The sequence below is a fragment of the Manis javanica genome, chromosome 2, assembly GCF_040802235.1.
Source record: "Manis javanica isolate MJ-LG chromosome 2, MJ_LKY, whole genome shotgun sequence".
Lineage (NCBI taxonomy): Eukaryota > Metazoa > Chordata > Mammalia > Pholidota > Manidae > Manis > Manis javanica.
Genome location: NC_133157.1, coordinates 53,947,719 through 53,971,725, shown reverse-complemented (window position 1 = coordinate 53,971,725; position 24,007 = coordinate 53,947,719). Strand labels below are relative to the sequence as shown.

The 24,007-nt window shown below is 33.6% G+C and overlaps 1 protein-coding gene across 13 annotated transcripts in view; it reads right to left on the bottom strand.

Annotated features, from left to right (window-relative positions):
* The window catches only part of MPDZ (multiple PDZ domain crumbs cell polarity complex component), a 182,876-nt gene that overhangs the window by 84,288 nt on the left and 74,581 nt on the right, over positions 1-24,007 (bottom strand). For 10 of the 13 annotated variants that reach the window (XM_037018619.2, XM_037018626.2, XM_037018621.2 and 7 more), the window contains 9 exons: positions 21,545-21,728; positions 20,691-20,762; positions 17,161-17,270; positions 14,842-14,988; positions 13,776-13,940; positions 11,835-12,020; positions 10,499-10,708; positions 8,309-8,425; positions 5,517-5,681 (listed from right to left, as the gene is read on the bottom strand). In XM_037018619.2, coding sequence (XP_036874514.2) covers positions 5,517-5,681; positions 8,309-8,425; positions 10,499-10,708; positions 11,835-12,020; positions 13,776-13,940; positions 14,842-14,988; positions 17,161-17,270; positions 20,691-20,762; positions 21,545-21,728 — 1,356 coding nt within the window. The remainder of the gene's footprint in view (positions 1-5,516; positions 5,682-8,308; positions 8,426-10,498; positions 10,709-11,834; positions 12,021-13,775; positions 13,941-14,841; positions 14,989-17,160; positions 17,271-20,690; positions 20,763-21,544; positions 21,729-24,007) is intronic. The other 3 variants (XM_037018625.2, XM_073228516.1, XM_073228517.1) reach the window with 1 other exon arrangement.

The window sequence follows — 24,007 nt, the reverse complement described above, 5'->3', positions numbered from 1 at the left end:
TGAAAGTCTTCCATTATGGCTCCTACTTTCATTCTTTTCTGCAGAGAAATACCTAGAATCAGTTGAGTGATTATTCATCTCATTTTTTTATTCATTTACATAATATATATGTGTATATATACATACATACACTCAAGTATACATGCACATATGCACATACATTTTTTTCAACCTAAACTGAGTCATTTGCTAAGTAATGTTTTCAGTTACTTTTTTAAAAGTATCTTTGTATCTTGACATGACAGATTTCCATATCAGTAAATAAAAGTCAGCTTTGATAATCTTCTTAAGGCTATAAAATATTCCTAAATATGAAAGGCACTGGAGTGTATCCTCTGGAGTCAGGCTTGCCTGGGTTGGATGCTGGCTCCGCCACTAGTCAGCTGTGTGACCTTCAGTAAGTTACCTAAATACTCTATGCCTTGGTTCCCTCATCTATTAATTAAGACCTAGTTCAGGAGTGTTGTGAGGACTGAGAGTTAATACCACAAAGTACTAAAAACATGTCTGACTTAAGAGATAAATGACCAATAATTGTTAGTCATTGCTTTGATTTTTATTATACATCTTTGTGCATGTGACAACTTACTTAGCATATAAATTGCTAAAACTGTGGGTCAAATGATAGGCACAATGTTGGCATATTATTACCAATGGGCTTCTAATTTTCTCTCACAAAAAGAGAATATGGGACTACCTATTAACCAATCTGGACAATCCTAGATTAATTTGGCAATTTGATCTATAAGAAGTAGACTCATTAGTGTTTTAGTATTTTACTATGCATGTCCCTCACAATCCTTGATAGCATGCCATGTGTATATATCCTGTAAACACTCTCTTCATATACTTTATCCAACTTTTTGTCAAGTGGTTTTCACTTGTTGCCACTGACATAATCTGAATATGAAGTCTGTGATACACACTACCAGTATTTTCCCAGCCTGCCATTTTTCTTTTAAGCTTGTAAATGTTATACAGATATACATGAAGAAGTTAAATTCTTTACATAATTATTTATGAAATTCTTTTTGTATCAAATTTGTCCATTTTTTGTATGCTTCTGGATTTTATAAGTTGCTTAGTAAGTCCTACCTCCAAAAATAGAACATAAAATATTTTCTTCTATTTTATAAGTGCTTTGTTTCCAGGTTCAATTTTACCTCATCTAGAATTTACTTTAGGGTTGGTATGAAATATAGGTCTCATCATTTTTTCTAAAAGGGTTATCAATTTTTTTAACACAATTTATTACACTCCTCTTCTCCAACACATTATCACCTACATAGAACTATAAAATATGCCTCGTACCAAGAACTGAGACAAGTGGTAATACCATACAAGGAAGACTGTAGCATCTTAGGAACAAATAGGAAATGATCATCTTCCACACTCCTAGAACCTAAACAATAACCTGCTGGCTCATTCATCAACTTTGATTATTTTATTCTTATGAGAAATAACAACATGCTTATTACAGAATTTGTTAGCTTCTGTATAACTAGTTATAATATTTAACAGTGTATCATCTACCCCACACCTCTAAAAAAGACGACAGTCAAAAACGCTTTTTAAAGAGGTCAAGCTGCCCTTGTTAGCTGGGGCTTACTATAAATTGTGTAACAGAAACGTCTATGAATTATTCATAAAGGAGTTAGCACAGACACGTAGAAAAGAAAGAGCTAATCAACACAGCAGACAACAATACACCTACTTCAGAAACATTTCTGGTTATTGAACAACCAATGGAGTTTTAGTTTTAAAAATCTTACAGATCTAAAAGAAAAGCAGTTCTTCCCCCCACCATGTCTAAAAATAACTCTATAATTCCCCAGTGCAATTAAGTATCTAAACAGAAGTCTCTCAAACAAACCATGTTAGTATTTGCCTCCACTTGATATATTCTTGTTCTCAGGAAGAAATGGGAAAAAATTATATAAAAATGTCAAAACACTTGAAAATAGCTCTGTTTTAAATGTAATAAGTTAAGGTTATAGTTAGGCACATTATTTGCCCAGATAATATATTCACTTATATATGTAAATGTTTAAATATTCCTGGACACCACCTGCTTTTCTTCAATAAGTAGTCTACCACAGAATTCTTCTACTTCTGAAAAATATACTATAAGCATGGCTGCTCCAACTTGCCATCATTCTCCCATTCTTTGTGAAATAAGATACACTTCCTTTGTTTGTACACTGACCCTACTGAACAAAATTCAACACCTTTAAACCTCTTTGAGAGCCTGCAGTTTTTCATTAAGATTTCCACAATCACTTTCATCATTTTAGCTAGTTGAGACTAGTCCCTTTTCCAAAGAAAAATCAACATTTTAAACATAAATTTGAAAGCAGCAATATTTTATGCTATAGAATGCCAGTAGGTGGAGATCTGTAAGAACACACAGACTTCTGCTTGTTTTTTTAATCATAGTATCCATTAGCTGTGTTTGGTGTGAAATGTGCAAAGAGGGCTTTCTATCTTGACAAACACCAAGTTCAACTTGCTCTAGAATCAACAGCATATCCTAGGGGGACCAATATTGAAGAATGAAGGACATGCACCAAACTGGTAGTCATTTCATCCCTGGAATGAGAGTGAACATGGGCGTACAAGGATGGGCCATAAGGATGTGGGTATGGACTAAAGGGGAGACTCTTAAATTAAATCTTTATTGGGTATATGTTTAAGCCAAAATAGAAAAAAATAAATGAGAGCATCTTCTTCCCTAAAACCATGTTGAGTTTTTAAACAAAACTACAAACATTTATGCTTAGAAAACAATTGTTTCTGCATTTTGTTATGTCTTTGTAGGTGACAAAAAAAATGTGTGTGGGGGGGGGAGACAAAACAGATTAATCAAAAATTAAAACATACAACAATGAGAAAACCCCCTTGCTTTTTTGTCTTTAAAATCACACTTCAATGATCTGCCTCTATTACTCTAAAGGCCACAGAAATTACTGTATAGTATTTTTCAGATTTTTGAGTTAACAGTTATTTCCTTTATGTAATTTAATGATAATTAATCAAACAGAAATCACTCCTTTAAAACAAAGAAAAAGAAAAAAAGGAGAATGGGCCCCCAGATGGGAGAATTTTGTGCAAAGGAGCTCCAACATATGCCCACAGGTCTTTGGTGTCTACGTTGCTGTCTAGATTCAGATCCTCCTTTTAGAAGTACGGTCTGCCTCTCTGCTACGTCCCTGCTCTAAATGATTACTTCTTAAAACTTCTGGTAGCATACCTAAACAACATGAAAAGACTTTTCATTGAGGTAAGGAGAGGGTGAAATTATTTGTGCATTTCCAGCTACCATTTAAGGCTAAAAGACTATTACATATTTAGCAAAGTCAAAGACCTGAGGAACTACTGAGATCCTCACACTCTATTTTATCCTTCTTTCAAATCAGTATGAAGTTGTCTTTGTTTTTCTTAAGTATAATATATAAGATGATCATTATTTTATCAATTAAAGTGTCCCAAGTGAGCTTGCTTTTAAGAAAAATAGTGAATTCTAAATTCCATAACAAACTGTCATTCTGTCTTTTAAAAATAAATTTAGTGCAAAGAGATAGGAAGATGAATGCATCATCTAGCTTTTTTATTTACTGACATAATTTTCTAGTAAATATCTAGGCAACTATAAAGATGCCACAAAAAAAGAGAAAAAAACATTGCAGAGGTTTACCATGATACAGAAATAGTCCTACTTTTTAAGAAAATGGAAAGCACACAGGAGTTTCAGAATGTGTCTTAAAACAAATTTATTAATGTCTTCTTTGTTGTTTCATAGTTTAAATATTTCAGTTGTAAGGCCAGCTGCCAAAATTTACTTCAACAAAAAGAGTAAACTGCTTGGGAAAAAAAGAGAAAGGCAAATAGACTTCAGTAAGCCAATAATACAGCCAGCATTTGCCCTGTAAAATGTATTCTCAGTATGCAGATTGTGTAATTCCTTTAAGTAACAATTACTAAGTTAAACAATGCAATCTGTCCCACTGGCAAGAAGTGTACTATGCTGTAGATTAGGAGATTCCACTCAGCTTTCAGCCCTAAGGCCTATAAAGACTGAACATGTTCCAAACAGGATGCAGTCAGATAGGCTCAGGTGTGGTAAGAGAGGAGCAGCTGCTCCATTCAAGTTTACCTTGCAAATCAATTCAAGGAGATTACCCAGCATCATTTGCAAGGATAACAGGTGCACCCTGAACATGAAAGAAAATGCTTTGAAATGTCCTGGCCAAAAAATTACTTGTTAATCAGGAAAGGAGGAAAGCTGTGCTAGACCTATGGAAATTCTATTTTTTTAACTTATTCATAAATACAGATCCTTCTTGCTGAGTTTATGTGGGAAGTATGTATTTCACATATTTAAAAAGTACCATTGTCCAGTCTGTCTTAATTTTAATGTGTATTTATGGCATATTCCTAACATGGAGAAATAAAATACATCCACAAATGAAATCTTTGCCAAGATTTAATAGATATTAATATCTTGCCATATTTTCTTCAACTTTTCTTATTAAAAGAATGTAATGCATTATAGATATAGCTTAATCCCACATCTCCTTTTTCTCTAAAAATAGCTTATTTCCTGAAGTTGAGAAGTTTCATTCCCACACATTTTTGGATTTTTTAATCCACACTAACACATATACAAAATGCACTGAATTGTTTTGTATATAAACAACTCCAACAAATCAATAGAAAGACAAACAACCTGATACAAAAATGACCGAAAGGAAGTGGTCACTGATGGAAATGAAAACCAAATGGCCAATATATGAAAAAATACTCAATCTCACTACTTCATGAACTCCAAATTAAAATAGTAAGATACCCTTTCATACCCAAAATATTGGATAAGTTTTAAAATATTACTTATTAAACATTACAGAGTATGTCACCAAGAAAATGAACAGTGCTAGGGCATATATACCAATAATGCATTTCTAAAATGCAGATGGCACAGGTATGTCAAATGATAACCAAATTCTTCATTCATATCCAGTGATTTAAACACACTGTGCCACTCACTGTGATTTTTATGCGAAGTACTCCTTGGCATTATTTTATATAAAAATGTAGGACAGCAATAAATTTAACTTAGCTAGTAAATATTAAATTGATTCAAGAAATATTTTGCTATCCAACTCTGAATGAAAATCAGTTTTAAAACCATTAAAGAAGTTACTCCTGTAACTTTTCCAAAAGTAAACACAGCTAAACACACAATTTGAGAAATAAATTTCATTTAAGTTTTTCTTTCTAATGTAAATCCTAATCAAAGCTTTGACCTCGTATTTCTCACAGAACCTAGATTTAAATAGTCCCTAGGAGTCCAAAAGTTACCCAATCAATACTGCCTAAGTGAAACTGCACTTTGATAATGAATCCACAACTGGAGAAACATGTCTCTAACATGTTATTCCCACAGCTACCCATAAGCACTGACCTCTGGAAAATTACACTTAAGATTCTCCTGTAAATAAATGACATTTTGTTTGTACCTTGGGAGAAGATGGAAGGGATGGGCCATAATTGAGGCTATCACTACAAGCACTGCCACGAAGAGATAAAGCAGAGGCTTGAGTGGAGTAGATACTGTCATTGTCAGGAGAGTATTGAGACTCAAATGTAGATTCATCTGCAAAGTCAGCATCATTTGTGTCCACCTAGGAATAAAATAATAACAGCAGTTGGGAATTCTGTTTTGTTACATGTATGACAAAGTCTCCACTTGAGACTAAAAGGCATTCTTTTGTCTATTTTGTTTTCTACATAGCCTCTTCACCATCTTCAACACACTGGCATCTGACCAATCATGAGAGCAAGACAAACAGGTGCTGGCATAGAAAAGTTATTTTATTCCACCAATAAAATTCCACAAATTAAAGAAAACTATTCTATTTTTTTCCAGTTCACATTATTTTTTAAAAACACCTGCCCAATTTCCCAGAATTTCAAATTAAAATGAATAAGGTCATCACTTTTCCTATTTAAAATACACTATTATTCAAAAAGCAATTTAGGCAATTATTTATACAGCTCCTTAAAATGTTTTATTTTGTTTAAAATATCTTTAACTAGATTTTAAAACCATTCAAGTTGCAGGTCCAGAACTTGAATGGTGGTCACCAGAAACCAAAAAGAATATCTGTGATTTCATGCTGAAATCATACTAACAAATAAGGGACCTAATTATGATCTGGTTAAGGTGAAGCTGTAAGTAAAAAACTTTATTAGAAAACTCACATAGGATGAGTTAGAAAATTTCACTATATATTATCTAAAAATCCTATTACTATTCTCTGTGGAAGAACCAAGTTAAACAATTAACTCATAGTGAGCTTGAAGTTCCTCCTTTAATTCACTCACAGTTACACCTCAGAAGAGATACAACTAACATGAACACTACCCTTTTCTGATATTACCACTATTATCTGCCTTGATGGCAAAATCGCATTTTCTATTTCTTTGTGGTTTCAACTTACAGATTTAGCCAGGAGAAGCATCATAACATTATATCAGGTTATACTCTAGCAAAAACTTGGTAAGAATACAGGTGGGCCATTTCTAAGTGATACACTTCCTAATAATGTATTTTAAATAAATGTTCAGATTTATTAGTGAATCACTATATGGAGGTTTACCTTTTACAAATGTACAGTATGTACAAAAATCTAAATAGTAAATACTTAACATCTGCTGTCTAGATAGACAGTATTAACTAAGTCTTGTATCACAGATTACAATAGATAAATATTTAAGAATATCTCAAAGCAACTTGTATACCTATCATCGATGGCTTAGAATTTTAGTAGAGAGCTTAAATAATCAACTGATCTAATTATTGTACACATAAGAACACCAGAGTTCAGAGAAGCTGACTGGCCAAATCAACATTATACAGCTGGTTAGAGAGAAGACCCAGAACACCTACTATCATTTTAAGATGCTGAGCTCACTTAAAAGAGGGATTCAGCTTCTTTTTGATTGGCATTTATTTAAGGACATTCAAGGAAGTCAGGTAAATAAAATCCAGAGTGAAAAGTTTCTTGGGCCACTTCTAGAGATAATGGTATATTTGTGCCCATTTCAAAAAGAATTTACTATGGCTGGGTACTATTTAACACATTTCTACTATAGTACTTTAAGTACTTCACAGCATTCTAAACTATCTAGTTTTGAAGTGTTAACACAAAGCCTATGGGAAATAGAGCCAAATGTTAACTGGCGTGCTAAGTATTAAAATGCCAAATTATTGCATTTATTGTAATATACACCAAAAGTTTCCAAATGGCTATTTCAGGAGCTGGTAATTAAAAATTATTAAGAAGAACTGTCTCCCTCAAAATTAGGATTATTACAATCAAAAAAATAATTTATAATCTGGTTTAAAGAAATATGTGCACAATCAGTTATAAAAACATAATGGAGAATTTTACAGAATTTAAACCTCTCTCTAGTCTACCACCAAAATTGGTATTTAAAAAGGATGACATATTCCTTTCTAGTCACACTGGACTATGTCTGCTCAAAAACAAGTTAGTTCAGGAATCTAGCTTTTAACAGTTAGGAGTCCTGGGAGCAGGAAGCACAATTTGCTATATTTACATACTTAAAATCTGGTGTTTAGTTTTATATGTTAATTATTGATACAGCATTATCTCCTCTTTTAGACAGTAAGGTTCTTAGGAGCAAGAATTACGTATTTACTCATTAAATGACCTCTAGTGGTCACTAACTACATTTAAGCCAATCTATTTTACTATATAAAGTAAAAATAAAATTTTAATTTAAATTTTTCTAGTAAATCAGTGATGTTTACATATATGTATTTAAGGAAATGATAGGGTTTGTCTGTTTTGGAATAGTTCTTAATCAATAAATGAAACAATTCATATGATTTTCACATTACTAACATCTATTGGAAAAACATACCTGTTACATCATTAAAAGGCAGCCAAAATAACTGATTGATGACTGAAAACTGAAAACAGTTAAAGAATGCCTAGAGAAGCCCAAACATGAAATTAGAGTAAACAAGTGCTTGAACAACTTCTAGTATGATGTAAAGATTAATTCTGTTGACATAATGTATTGCAAACCAACTTTCCACAAATACTTTTCACATAGTTTGTTTTTCTTCCCTTTTTGGAACTATGAAAACTACTGAAATGCTTAGTTTTCCAAAACATAATGAACAACGAATACAGTAAGACTTTAGAATATTTTGAAAGGCAAAAATGAGACACATTAAGAGTTTTGAAAGAAAGCTTGGTAAGTTGTAGCCACTAACCAGAGCCAAGTCAGCCCTGAAGAGGGCTTTGTCAGGCAGCCCTTCCTCCTCGCAGGAGTGTGGCAGGTAGAGAAAGGAATCCTCCTTAGCAGAAACATAACCTTCTTCTGGTGAAAGCTGCAGGGACAATGAAGCTCAGTGTTTGAGGATAAGTTCATGAAAAAGAGAACAGGAATAAGGGAAGAAAGGAGTGGGGAGGGAGGGGAGAGGAACAGGAAGAAGGGGAGAGGGGAAAATGACTTTAACATGGAATGATGAGCATGAAATGATATTCATATTAACATTTTTGTTAAGACACAATAAGGACATTATTGTGTCTAATGCCAACATCATCTATTAGATGAGAATCCCTTTCTTCTCCCTTTCCTCTATTGTTTTCATTCTTCTTACAAAAGATTATCAAAATTAACAATTCTTTATATTATAGGTATCTTCTGGTCCTTTTTATCTGCCAAATATTCTGGCTAAACAATCACATTTTAATATAGAAAAAAAAGATACCTTTTACTGTTAAGACATTAAAGAAATTGTAGAAAAACAAAACATTATAAAGGACTTCTTTCGGTCATCATTTACTGGAATATTAGTTTAAAGAATGTAATTTACTTGACAAAGAATGTTAGTGAACCCTACAATGAGGTCTCAATTTAGCATGGCTTTTAAAATTAAAAAACCCAACCAACTCTACATACACAAGATCTACTTAAATTGCCTCCTGAGTTCTTATATTCTAACCTTGGTCACACTAACAGAAAACTTAACATTTTTATTCTAATCTCAGATTAAACAGGTTTTAATATTTAGATTGTTTTGCCTACATCACCCTGTATCACTGTATCAGCAACATATGCATAAGTATTTTAGAAAAAAACTTTCCCTTGAGTTTAATGGTTAGTAAACCCACTTTATGTAAAAGAGACATTTGTCATATATTGTATATCAAATTTGAAATTAGATATTTGACATATCAAATATTCTCATGAAAGAAATTTATTCGGGAGTTAGCTAGGAAAACAAAGAGCGCTTCTGAATAAATGGTATGGTTTCTCCTTAAGGGCAGTAAAAAAACGTACAGTGAGTTACATTTGCCATTTTTCTTTGACTAACAGAAAGACCAGAACAAAATGTATGGTTAATCTTAATATGCAGTCCCATATGGTCTATTTTCATTCTTACATTCCCCTTTGTGTTGAACTTTTGTTCTGATTTCTACAATCCTGGTTTGATTTCAGGTTGAATTAACCGATTCTTCCTCCTTCCAGCCTTCTCTCCCTCCCCTTCTTTCTGTTTTCATAAATATATTTTCATAGGTTACCAAAACCCTTTGTGAAATAACAAGTGAACCCCAAAACACTAACATTTTAAATATATTAACAAAGTTTACTATTTGAAAAAATTCCTTCACAAAGTCAACAAATCTTTATGAGGTTTATGTAAATATATCTATGTGTTTCTGCTTTCTTAAGAGAAGGTGCATTTGCCTTTTCACTTAAAAATATATTTATACATAAAAAAACTCACAAATGTTTTACGAACATCTCTAATATTTAATTGCAGTTTAGTGATAAGTGCTAATATTATAATCACTATATTGAAATTACATAGCATGAATTCATTAGTTGTTTTTAATATTGGACTAATTAATGACATGAAGTCTATTCCCTTCCAGGAGAACTACAAGCCAATGAACCTACTTAGGAAAGTTCAATTTCTTGCTCAGCAGTAATTAGACAACATATGTGCAGGGGTCAATGGAATCCAGGACCTTAAGCCACTGTGATAGACACACTACTTTATTCCGCTATACTTAAAGATTCCACTGTTAGTTATTAATGTTATATTTCTCAAATACCCCAATGTATTGGTATAGATATTTTAAGGCTTATTTCTTTGAAAATATTTGATTATATATTAATCATGACTTTATTGCCAGATAAAAAAGATCAAAAGTGAACCATAAAGCAGTAAGTTACAAATTTATTTCTAACTTCCTGGCTTTTTTCTTTTCTTTATCCTTTAAAAAAATGTATTATTCAGAATTAAATCTTTAATTCATGGAGCCAATAGCTATGTTGATAAAAAATACCAGACACCATGATTCAATTATGAGAACACCTGAAGCTAAAAGTAAGCCTAAAAGCCACTTTGTTTATAAATATAAAAAGAAATCAATAAAATCCAAATTCTTACAGGGAAAGGCTTGGCAACTCCTATTCTCACAGTTCCTGATGGTGCACCCTTCAGCGCCTGTACAGCTTCCTCAAGGCTGCTGTTTTCCAAGTTAATATCATTGACAAACATGAGTCGATCTCCAGGAAGGAGCCGTCCATCCTTTTCAGCAATGCCACCGGGCACCAACGAACGAATTACAATCACAGTGCTCACTGGATCAACTGGATCCTAACACACATAAAGGCAAAGAGAAGGCAGCTCCTTTTTACTATGAGAAATGTTTTTATAGGTAGTCCACTGTGAATGGTAATAGATGGGTAATTGTTTCAAGTATCTTAAATTTTTTTTCCTACAATGCTTCTAATGAATTATCTGGTTAAAGGTTATCTCCATTTTTAAAGAGTTTAGGAAGAGTTCATCCTGAACAACGGCAGCCCTTTCTTTCCATTTTTCCTGAGTGGACCTCTTAAATTCTACAGGTAACTTAAAACTATAATTTTAATTTTTGGTAAATTGTCTAATCTTATAACTACCATTTGGGGCTAAATGTCAGAAACATGAATTATTAACAGCATTTGTTAAAATAGGATATTACTGTTATGGAATATTAGTACATATGAGCCTATTTTCTACTTGAAATGAAGAAATGCAGAAAAAGGCCAGATAATATTTGGAGATGCAGTGTTTCCCAGCAATCTTAATATTAGAACAGGGTTTCAGAATCAGGCCCTATGAAGAACATAACTCCCAGGAGTCATCAGAGATGGCTTTCTGGTTCAGTACTAATTAATGAAGAGCAACAGCTGTCCTCTATTAGACAGGCTTTAGCATTTCCTCAGTTACAAAGCACAAAACATTATGCAGGATAAGAATGCAGGCCACACTTGACCAATTTAAGCTTATTCATAAATGCAGTCATTTAGTCAAATGATAGGAATACTGGAATTTATAATGTATCTGATTATAACTCCATCATTCACTTCAGAGAAAATAAGTATCTACTTATCACTAAAATACTAACCATCAATTAAGAGCATGGAGATAAAAATAATTTAGACATACTTCCCAAATAACAAAAAATAACTATATTTCTATGACATTTCTAAAATGTATTCTGTATGGTCTTCCAATTTCCAAGAGCTAAAATATAAAAGAGTTCAATGAATTCAATGTTAAAAGAAATCCTTTATGATAATAAATGATAGTAACCAAAATTAGTATTTTTGACAATTTACTAGGAACAAGAAAATGTCTTCGATGACTCAAATACTTTCTGCTTTTTCTCTAACAACAATATACCTTTAGTAGATGTGATCTTTCTAAAACTGAATTGTTAGAAGTAGGATATATTTACCTGATAATCTAAAATGCTAAAACCCAGTCCTTTGCTCCCTTTCTCCAGCTCGATGTGCTGAATGTCAGCCTCCCACATGGCCAAAGGTCCTTGAACCTCCTCTGCATTCTGAGCCACATCATTCATCGCCAGCACAGGATCTTCTGTCTCCGAGGACCCGATGAACTCGCCTAGGTCTACATGAGGCTGCATAACAGATCAGACAGATCTTATTTCAGAGGCACTAGATAATCAGATACACATACCAAGGCTACAAAGAATAGAAAGATTCCCAGAATCTGTCCAAAACACTCACATATAACACAACACAGAGTCTCATGAAACCTTCATGAATTATATCAGTAATTTACTTAAAGTTGTTACAGAGGAAGAAATACCTAACTTGGAACAGGCATTAAAAATGTATGGCTCAAATACCTCCTATGAAAATATACAATGGTTATAGTTCAGCAGCATGTGTGACTTTTGGCTTGTTTTTTTTTTATCAGTGTCTGAACCATCTCTACAGTCAGAAAAAAAACCCAAAAAGTTCTTTTGATATCAAAAGAAAAAAGTTCTTATGATAAGTAAGAACAGTTCAAGAGGAACTTACTTATGTAAAAGTACTCTGTATTCTATGCAAACTAGGGTTCTAAAATGCTGTGACTTATGCTCATGATTATTTCATTAATTAACATGTACAATGGCAAGATAAGATTGGAAGTCAGATTGGAAGTCGAATCTGTGTTGCCTTGAGCAATATTCTTTATCTGGGCTTCATAATTACCAATCTCATAGAATTTTTGAGGATTAAATGTAAAGCATTTGCCTCAGAAACAAGGGTTCAAAATGTTAGCTTCTTTCAGCATAAATAAATTAAAATGAATCTAGGGTTAATTTTTTTTTTGTTCACCTGTATGAACCCATCAAATTTAGGGAATACATATTTTGATGATGAAAGTCTAGTTTGTATGCACATCCTAGGACCATGGGCACAAATCTGTCCATCAGCTTTATTGCTACAGTCTAATTTATATCACATAAAAATGAGTATGGATATGTATGGTACTAAACTTTCAAGTTCTACACAGTTTGTAATTATGTTTTTATTCCACCCTATTCTGTAGTGAATATGAAATTATGAACTTGTTTAAAAGAAAGCCACAGACCCAAGAGCAAGTCACTCTAGTCCTTCCCCTTAATTCCCTTTGACAACAGGACTTATATGAACCTGACTCTTTTCTTAAGCACCACATATTGTACGTAAATGAAATGTACCCCTCTGAAGTTCTGTCTTTTTGACTATCTCCTCTAGGATATAGAACCTTTGAAACACTGTAGCCCCTCAGAACACATCTATTTCATAGAAGTTATTTCCCCTGGGCTGGTCCTTAGTTTGGCTCAAATTAAACTATTTAAAGATGACTTTGGTGATCTTTTTGTCAACACTTTATTCTTCCATTTTCAAAATTATCCCACTATATTTATTCCTTCAGTATAATGTAATATACAGTATAATGCCATCGCTTATTATATCTTAAACAAAAGTACCTTTACCACATAACTCATATATACTATTTACATACTTCAATTTTCTCTTCCATAAATGGGGATAATATGAGTGTCTATCAATATCATAGGAATGTTGTGAATAAATTATACAAGTATATAGTGTATAATGTCTAAAAGCATTATATTACCTTAATTAATCTATAGAGCAACCCTGAGACAGGCATCATGACATATTTTACAAAGGAGAAAACTGAAATTCAGATGAAGTGACTTGCCCAAGAGCCAGTGAGTGCCAAGTGTGATTCTACCGCAAATCTGTCTGACTCCAAGATGCAACCTACAAGCTACGGGATATGCAAAGAAATCATACATGAAATAAAAGAAAAAAGGCTTAAAAAGTTTTAGACAGCATTTAGCCTTTCCATTATATATTCGTATATAATCTGATACCTTTTCTGTTAGTTCAATATCACATAAGTCCAGGCTATCCAATTCTGACCGGGTGGTGGGTGGCACAGTTCGACGACAGCATACCATTGTCACTTCTATAGGCAGTTCTTTTAAAATATTCACCACATCTTGGTGATTTTCCCCAAGCAAAGTTATGCCATTCACCTATGCAGAAAGATAAGTTGTCCAAGAAAAAATGTTTCATAACATTAATACTCTTTTGAAAACAGTTTTCTATTAAATAAATATAAACTTTACAGTGGTGATTACTACAGTTATGCTGTGCTCAGAACTATAGTTAGACCTACAGTAGTATGATCTAAAGACAGCTCATACACCTTTAATACTTTTTTTGGGAACTGGACATTCTACAGTATTCACACACAAAAAAGATCACTAGCTTTCCACCCATGGTTCATACGCCAATGTAGTAGTTTGAAAAAAGGAAACCTAATAAAAACAGTACCAAAGATGAAGGGAGAAGGGGGAGATTATTTTAAAATTTGACATTTTATATTATTATTAAGTGAAAAAAAATCACAATGGAAAATAGCATATACTGTATGCTAACATGTTTTTAAAACTGGGAGAAAATATATTCAAATTTTCTTATTTAATAAAAATATCTGGAAGATTGCACAAAAACCAAATATAATGGTAGTTAACTAATGAAGGGTGAGAGGACTGGGTGGATTGGGACAGGAAAGAGACTTCCCACTGTCTATCTCTGTATTCTGTGTGACTATGAAACGTGAACATATTATATATTCTAAAAATTTGACACATGCTTAAAATTTTTAAGTTTTTATAGTTCTTTGAACCTAAAAACAAAACAAAATACCCACCATAGTATTAGGTCTAATTGGGTCTGAAGATCAATGCACTACAGATTTGGAATTTCTGCTATAGGTGGATTTTTATTTGTAGATCTTTCTCAAGTATCCTTCAGAAGGGGAAACTTAAAATAAGAACTAAGCTACTATGTGCATTTTCACTACACATTAAGCCTCTTGCAGTCTTTCCAGAATTTTATTTGGTGGGAGTGGGTAATGACAAAGCTCCTTACTTCCAATAGCTCATCTCCACGGAAAAGCTTCCCACTGTGTCCAACAGGACCTTCTGGTAGAACAGATCGGATAAAATGATGTCCCACTGTTGCTTCCAGACTTATCCCCAAGCCACTGTTCTCACTAAACTTGCTCACATGGGCCACCTGAAAGGAGAAAAACCATCACAACTTTACTATTGTTTCTTTTGTTTTTTCTTCTCACATACATATTTTATGTTCAAGAAAAGGGTCGCCTTTCTCACAAAAGCTTCCAAAACCTTATCGTAAAGCTGCAAAGCTTTGGAACTTTGCCTTTGAAGGAATACTGATATCTATCGTTTCAAGAACCAACACAAATGCAAGGAAGCAGTCAGATATAAGCACTCTAGCCTCTGCAGTGCCCAAAGGTGCTGAGGACAGATGGAGAACAGTCAAAACCACAGCAGATAAATCACACACCTAAGCTCCAACAGCAAAGACACACACTTACACTTACCATGTGTCAGGAACTATGCTAACCCCATTACAGAGATTAGCTTATGAGCTTCTTCTCACAAATAGGTACAATTTCTATCCTGTTTCCCAGATTAGGAAAATGAGGCTCAGAGGGGTTACACTAACCAGGGTCACACGGTTAGAAAAGAGCTTCAACTCTAAGTAGTCTGAACCTATAATCCATACTCCTGACCTCATGCTGTATCAAGGGACAGTGGTCTTTGAAAGTGAATCAAAGCTTAAAAAAAGAGAACTTCCTATTTCCTACTGTTATATACTAGCTCATGAAGAATGTTAGGCAAATAATCCATTTTCAAAAAAAATCCAATCATTATATTAAAATCAGAATGCATACTAAAGATGACCTACTTTACCCCTTTATTTTACAGTTAAGGGAACTGAGGGACAGAGAGACTGAGAAAAATGTGCTTAATTTAAAAAGATCTCTTTCAAAACTTGATGATACTAAGCAGGTGGTTATTATCTGAAGCTATTATCATCTGACGTTGAAATCTAATGCTGGAACAACTCCTTCACTCCTTAAAATCCAATTTAGGTAACACTTTCTCTGAGCTGCCCTCCAGACCCTCACTAACAATGCCCTTCTCTGTACATCACTCCTCCCATGATTACATTTATGCTTCCAACTAACGACACAGTAAACAATTTAAAGTCAGACCTATGTCCTACTTCTGTTTGCTGAGGGCCAATGAACTGCTTAGTCCTTTCTAACTTATACTACTCTTCCCCACCTTGACAGATTACTGGCAGTACCACCAAGAGACAATGTACACAAAGGGCAGTTAAAAGTTCACAGTCTCAGGTCTGAACTCTGCAACAAAGTGGCTTGTCAAAAGGTTCCCTCACTACTCAAATACCACCTAAAGAAATGGTCTCAGTTTTGCATGCCAGTCACATTAACCCTACCCATAGAATGAATCCCCCAACTTTCTTTTCATGTTAAATTAACCGTAGTTAAGCTGGACCTTACTGTATTCTTTAACTAGATTTAAAATGGTAGTAACAGCTGTGCTTACTCACTTCTTATTTGACTGTTAATCATCTTGAGTGTTTAAAAAAAAAACATTGTCAGGATTAAATGAAACACTAAGAATACTGCTTGGCATAAAGTGTTCAATAAATTCTAGCTATGATTGTTATATGACATTTGTTGTCTTTTATCTCCTCTAATCTTGAGGTATTTAAGAACTTTAAGCAATATGCAAAATTCTACCTAAACTAGTATTTTTTCCTTTTGAAATTCCTGAAATTTGCCAGTATGCATCTAAAGATTGATAATTTGTGTCACCTTTGTTAAATCTTTTAGGATAGCAGATCACAATTGCTATGCTAGATATGCAAACTGTTAATAAAGCATTCACTACGGCACAAGTGACATAAAGAAAGCATGCAGAATTAAACCTTTTAAGGAAAGTAAATACATGAGAGCAAATTATTTTAATTTTGTATATGTCAGTGATGATTTTTGTTTCATCTTTTAAGTAAATTCTGCCATTCTATTCTGATTCTTTCTATAAATCTCAGATTTAAGAAGCAGAAAGGCCCTTCCCTGTGTCTATATAATATATACTACTACCAGAAATATTAAAATATTGATGAATTATGAGTCTAAAACTTCATTCCGCTCCTTAGTTACTACCCAACTTTTCTCAACCTGAATTTTTTAATACCTGAATTAGCACATTTAGGTCTTTAAAAAAAAGTCCTGGGCATCTGCCACTTCTCTAGGACTCTTTATGATGCTCATCTTTATTAATGTCATGAACTTCCGGCTCAAATACAGTTGCAAGTTAGGAAGTTAGGGAGGGTAAGCTAACCTACCACTATTTCATAATTAGTTCCCATGATCCTTTGCCACTTTGTCAGCAGGACAGCTTCCTGTTGTTGTGTATCTTCTACTTCTTTTGTTTCACTTGACAGTAATGGATACCCTGAAACAGTCAACACAATGAAATTAAGTGAAAAACTACAAAAATCTCCATATCTTAACATTCTGTACCAGGGACCCTGTGACCATGACCTGTGTCTGTCACACCAAGCTTGACTCTTCACCCAGTGTATAAGTTACTCTTTTTTCTCTGCATTGTTTATTGAGTCATAACTGACATATAATATCTTATTATTTAGGTGTACATCATGGTGATTCAATATTTTTATACAAAATGATCTCCACAATAACTCTAGTTATCATCTGTCACCAAAGTTTTCACAGTATTATTGACTACATCCCCCATGCTATACATTATATCCCAATGACTTACTTTATAACTGGGTATTTGCATCTCTTAATCTCCTTTGCCTATCTCACCCTTCCCAACCCTCCCCTACTCTAGTAACTAACAGTTCGTCTCCTGTATCGTATCAGTCTGTTTCTGTTTTGTTTCATGTTTTTCAGATTCCACATATGAGTGAAATTATATGGTACTTGTCTTTTTCTGACTTATTGCCCTTAGCATAATACCCTCTAGGCACATGCATGTTGTCACAGATTGCAAGATTTCATTTTTTAATTTTTTACAGCTGAGTAATATTTCATTGTGTGTGTGTGTGTGTGTGTGTGTGTACCTTCTTTATCCATTCATTTCTTAATGGACACTTAAGTTGATTCCTTATCTTGGCTACTGTAAAGAATGTTGCAATAAATACAGGTATGCATCTATCTCCTTGAATTGGTGTTCTTTTTTCTTTGGATAAATACCCAGAAGTGAAATTGCTGGACTGTATGGTAGTTCTATTTTTGTTTTTTGAATCTCCTTACTGTTTTCCATAGTGGCTGCACCAATTTACATTCCCATCATGAGTATACAATGGTTCCCTTTTCTCCACATCCTTATTATAACACTTGTTATTTTTTGTTGTTTTGATAATAGATGATCTGACAGGTCTATATATTTTAATAATTTAGAACCCTAACATCGGCATATTCTAGTGCTATTCTCTCTTCAAGCACCTCTTTTAATTATTAACTGTATTTCCACTGAGGTAGCCATATATTATCAACTTTTATTTAAAAGAATGAAGATTCCAAGTTACTTGGACTCAAGTGCTCCTCTGGTGACTCTACAGTAATAAGCCATGCTGACTTTTGTTAGTTTATCTCTCTTATTTTTCATTTGGTTCTTCAGAGTAAAGAACGGCCATGTTATACCTTAGCAAAACCAGACAAATTAGCAAACAATATCTGCGATTCCAGGTACAATGAGAAAATATAAATAAAAAATAAGAAACAATTAAAAAATAAGAATGTGAATTTAAATAAACCCTCATAATTGGAACTGCATCAATTGGAAAAAGGGCAATGAAAAAAATAAAGAAAATCACTAAACAATTATGTAAACAATATTAAATTAAAATGCTTAGCTAAAATAAGAAACCAATTAAGAAGAATTTTCTAGTCATAGGCAGATTTCCATATTTTATCATAGTTTTTACTCTTAAAGGTTGTCTTAAAAAAAATCTCTACAAGCCAATAATAAAATTTAATATCTCTTTAAGCATTCAAATTTCAAATTTAAATAGTGTTCCAAAATTCAGATTTCTCATTAGCTGCCTTGATAGTGGTTTTAATGAGCTTTCACTGCAGGCTTATTGTGCAGGTTTGTAATGCCTTAAATTGATAAAATGATTCTGTTATCTCCTTGAGAAACTAGTAACAATAAACTATAATTTTAAAAAAAAATTGGAGACTAGCTCTCCAAAATGAGATTTTTAAATTTTAAAATTAAATACAGTCCAGAGGAGAATAACTATGCAGGGTGAACATACATTATAGGGAACCCTTCAACCTGATGAGGGTTAGAAAGACAGGGTCAGTTCAGAGTCCTACTTTCTTCCCTTCCTGAAACCTTTCACTGATTCTGTTGTGTTTACACAGGTGGGCAGTGATTCGAGAAGAGTGGGATCTTGAATGAAGAAAACGGAGATCTGTAAATGCTGATAAAAGCAGCCTAAGATTTGTGTTCATATATAACAAATATAAAGTCACACAACTCTCAATTTTCCCTCTTTCCTAACTGCTCCAAGACCAGATTCCAGGCATATTTTTACATCATGTAGTACAGTCTTCTGGTCTCACTGAGAATAACTAATCAAGGTTCATACAGTGAATCAAATATCTGAGAACAGACAATGACACTCATTCCCTGCCTGACGACTAGCAGTAGGGTAGGAGCATTACAGATGTTTAGAAGTTTTTCCTCAGTTTATTTTGTTTAAAAAATAATTTGAGACTCCTGATTCTAAGTCTAGAGCCTCTCCCACCTCTGTTTCCCCACACACATATACACATTCACCAAAGCAAAATAAATGGTCTGAGCCCTCAGGACAATCCCCCACAACTATCCTCATTTACTATCTCATGTTTCATGCTTTGAAACATTTTTATCCTTTCCTACTACACTTGATATTCACTTTAGCTTAAATAATTTATTCACCTATTAGTGTAAAAATGGCAGAGTATGATTAACATCTGTGAATCCTACACATCTGATTCCTGGGATATCACTGCAAACACAAATATTCCTTTAAAATAATAAAAGTAAACACAAATTTTCAGCAGAAAAAAACTTTGAAACAAAGTAATAGATATTTTAAAGAACTATGAAGCTTCAGTATAATGATTTAGAGAGGAGCAGAATTCTCATGAAGGGAGATCAGTCCTGCATTTGTTCTGTGGATATAAGTTACCAAAGTACCTAAAGCAATCAAACAGTTAAGGGAGGCACATAGCATCCAGGCTAAATAGACTGTAGTAACATTCTGGTATAAGTATTTACTAAAACAGTGCTGTTCTAAAATTTTTTTAAATAGCTTGATGGATCCCAGGTTTAAAATGTAAGAAACCTCAGAAAGGATTAATAATTTCCCTATACATTTACCTTCCAAACCAACTTTCCAATATTAAAATTTAGAACTTTTGAGAAGTTGAGAAGAAAAAGCTTCCCAAAATTGAAAAGTTTTATTCCCAAGAGCTTATTCTTTAAAGATTTTGTGTTTATTTTAATAATACTTTATAATTTTATTATTGCTCACTCAATATACATTAGCTGTAGAGAAATAAAGGGATTGAAATAAAAGCAGGTATGTAACATACATAAAGGGTTCTGGTTAAAAAAATGTAAAAGAAAGAAAAGACTGGCTCAGCAAGAAAATATGCCAGCCATAAATGAACTATTTTAATGTACTAAAGTGATTAATCACATCTATAAAAAAGGATTTACAAGCTTTTTTGAAATATTTTTCATTTTTAGTAATTTACAATATACCATAAAGGCTTAATCACATTTATAAAAGTAATATATCTTTTTAAAAATATAATGAAGAACACAATACCCTGGGCTCCAGGTATTTACCTTCTTCTTCAATTGGTAATACGCTGGTGTTTCTCCTCAGAGATAAAGAATCTTCATCTTTCTCATAATTTTCTTAAAAATAAGAATATTTTAGTAGTCGTATCTGCAATATAGTTAAGCACTTGAATTTTTCAAATACCACTGTATATATTTGAATCCCTAGATGAGAGTTTGTTTTTTGTATTAAACTGTTCAAAAACCCCATATACTTAACAGACATTAATGGGATTAATGGAACAAAGAAGTAATTAAACGATATGCCTCCTTATTTCCTAGTAATGCAATAAGTAGTGTATGGCATAAATACCACAATGGTCAAAAGTTTGAGGAATTAAGAAGTATTTTCTGACTTTTATCAATAAATCCTTACATCAGTGAGCTACATAAGGATTTCAGTAATTTTCAAGGATTATTCATGTATAAACAGCTTATGAATGACATTTCAAAATGTGACATTAAAGTTGATTCCTTCAAGGAAAGGCTGGGCACTCAGAAACATGATTGGGCTCATATATGTAATCCAGGCAGATAAGGTTCCCCCTAGAAAGAAAACATGGTGATGACATCCAAAAGAAAGGAGTGATAGAAAGGTAAATACTGCATGTTTTCAACTTCGAAATAGTGACCAAATAAACAGGACAGAAAAGAAATTTGCTTTATTCATATGCTCATCCCATTGTTACTAAGACACGTTGCTGGTTCCAGGTAATCCCAAATTTATTAAATTTCCTTTTTACTTGGTTTTTAATGAAGAGTTATGACCAAAATCATTTTTTAAGATAAATTTCAGAATTAGAAAAAAATCAAAATGATATAAGGGGGTCTAACTGAAAAGCAGACTAATCTGGCATTACCTTTGTTTACACTGGCATTAACAGGAGACAAAGCCCTGTCTTTTGTGATGTCCTCCCTTCCTGTAAGCTCAGCTTCCTGCTTCATTCCTCTCCGCATTAGCGTCAGATGCACAGTTTGTCCTGTATGTCGCAATACCTCTACTGCTTGTTGATTGGTAAAACCCTGAAGGTTTGTGCCATCTACCTGTGATAAGGACAAGATGGGTTAAAAAATAAATGGGTATTTGTGTTACCATTCACCAAATGCATACTTGCTCCTTGTTAGTGTGAAAAGAACGGGAAATGAGTATTCCCCTAATTGGAGAATGGGTGAACACATTTTGAGGGCCAGTACTAGCTTAGATGCACTAGAATCACTCAGGAGTGTTTTGTTCATTTAACATAGATTGTGGGGATTCACATCTAGAAATTATAAGCAAACAGTTCTAGGTGGGGCCCAGGCTTCTGCACCTTTTATAATCTTTTATATGCCTCAGGTGATCAGGTGATCCTAATGATGCACAGTCAAGTTTGAAAACCAGGAATAAGCAGGATATAAGGGTAGTAGATAGCAATCCATAGTGCTGGTCACTGAGAGTTCTGACATATTCTAAAACTTACCTTTGCTGGCTTTAAAAAAAGATAGACAATGAAATGGTCTCGTTTTCATTTCTTTACTTCTTTAAAAACTGATGTGATATTCCCTTTTTCCGAGGTGATAGAGACAAAACCTTTGTGGATAAACGTGTGATCTTTCTAAAACACAGATATGGTATCACCCCAGCCCTGCATTCCATAGAACACTCCTTAGAACAATGCTCCAAAATCTCAACATGGCTTAGAATGGACTGTGTCAGCTCTTACCTCCTGTCACCAACCTCATTCTGCATGAAGCTATTTATTATTCTGTTCTGTAGCCCCAGAGGGCTCACTTCCATTCCTCTGACCTGTAGTACTCTTTTCGGCTATGATGTCTTTGTAAGTTCCATTCCATCAGTCTAGACTCTCTGGACAGCCCATGCTCTTTCTCATCTGTTCACTTAGAAAATATCTGTAAGTGCTGTAGATGTCAGTTACTTTCAGTTAAGCTATCTTGATGTTCCTGACTATAGTCAATGTCCCTTTTGTCCTTCACCACAGAATTTTAATTTTATATTTTCTGTTATTATTTGGCTTATGACTGCATGCTATAAAAGAACAGGCTCTGTGTGCCACCAAAACACAGTGATGTGTGCATAGTATTCACCCCAAGTGGGAATACAGAGTCACTGGTTTACATTTTACAGATTTATTTGTAAAGCAAATTACTTTTTGGAACAAATAAATGCAGATTAAAACACCCTACTTTTAAAACTCACATTGAAAACGGTATGGAAAAGTAGAACAATAAACTGAATACTGAAATTCAGTCACTAACATACCCTTTGACAAATGGCTGTGAAGTGTCATGCTTTTCTAAGCACAGTACCAGCCATATTAGACACTCAAATATTACTGAATGAGAACTACAATCTGACCTAGATCAGTGTCCAAGATGAAGGACGCTTACTGCAGAGGTTTCTGGAAGAATATAATAAAACTTCTAATTAAACATTTTAAAATCTCACTTGTTTTATATACACACATTTAATGTATATATTAATGATATATATATACACACACACACACACACACACACATACATAAAACAATATATACCATATATGAATATATAGAGAGGAGAAAAGAGAGTGAAAGGAATAGCTAATTTTTTTTGTTTCACAATAGTTTGGGGATATTCAAGAAAAAATCTGGAGACCTCTGATCTAGATGACAATCTTATACTTACAAATTACTTAAATCTTTTACGGTACTTTTGATTAGATGGCAACTTGAACATAGTTGTCTAACTCTCTTCCCTTTACGCCTATTTCCACTCTGTTAATTCCTTTTTGTAAACACTAATAAAAATATAACAGAAAATACTGCAACAAAACTGGAAACCATGGAAGAACAAGTCCTTATACCAGTAACTAGGATGAACTTCTAATAAGAATGGCCTGGTCATGACCAGACTGAAGGCAGGGCAGCTGAATCTACCTATGTGAGGGAATTGCTTGCCCATCTATGAGAAGGAATGTCAGTAAAATCCAACAGTGGCCTCTCATTGAAAGGAGGCAGTCAGATGGAATTATGGATCCTAATAAGTGATTCCAAAAAATAGACCAAGTGCTACTGGCCACACCGAGCTGCATGCAGCAGCTCAAAATTTACTTCCATGGAATGAAATCACACTCTGCATACACATGCATAGACACAACCCCAACTAGCTCCTGGCTACATAACAAACACAGGAAACAATCTCTTAGTACACAGGGGCAAAATTCCCAAGGGTGATGCTCCAGCACTGGTTTCCTCTCTATTCTGTTAATCTGCAAGTGAATTACTCAAATAATTAAGCTGTACCTATGTGCCAAGTATTATACCAGATATTTTAAATAAATT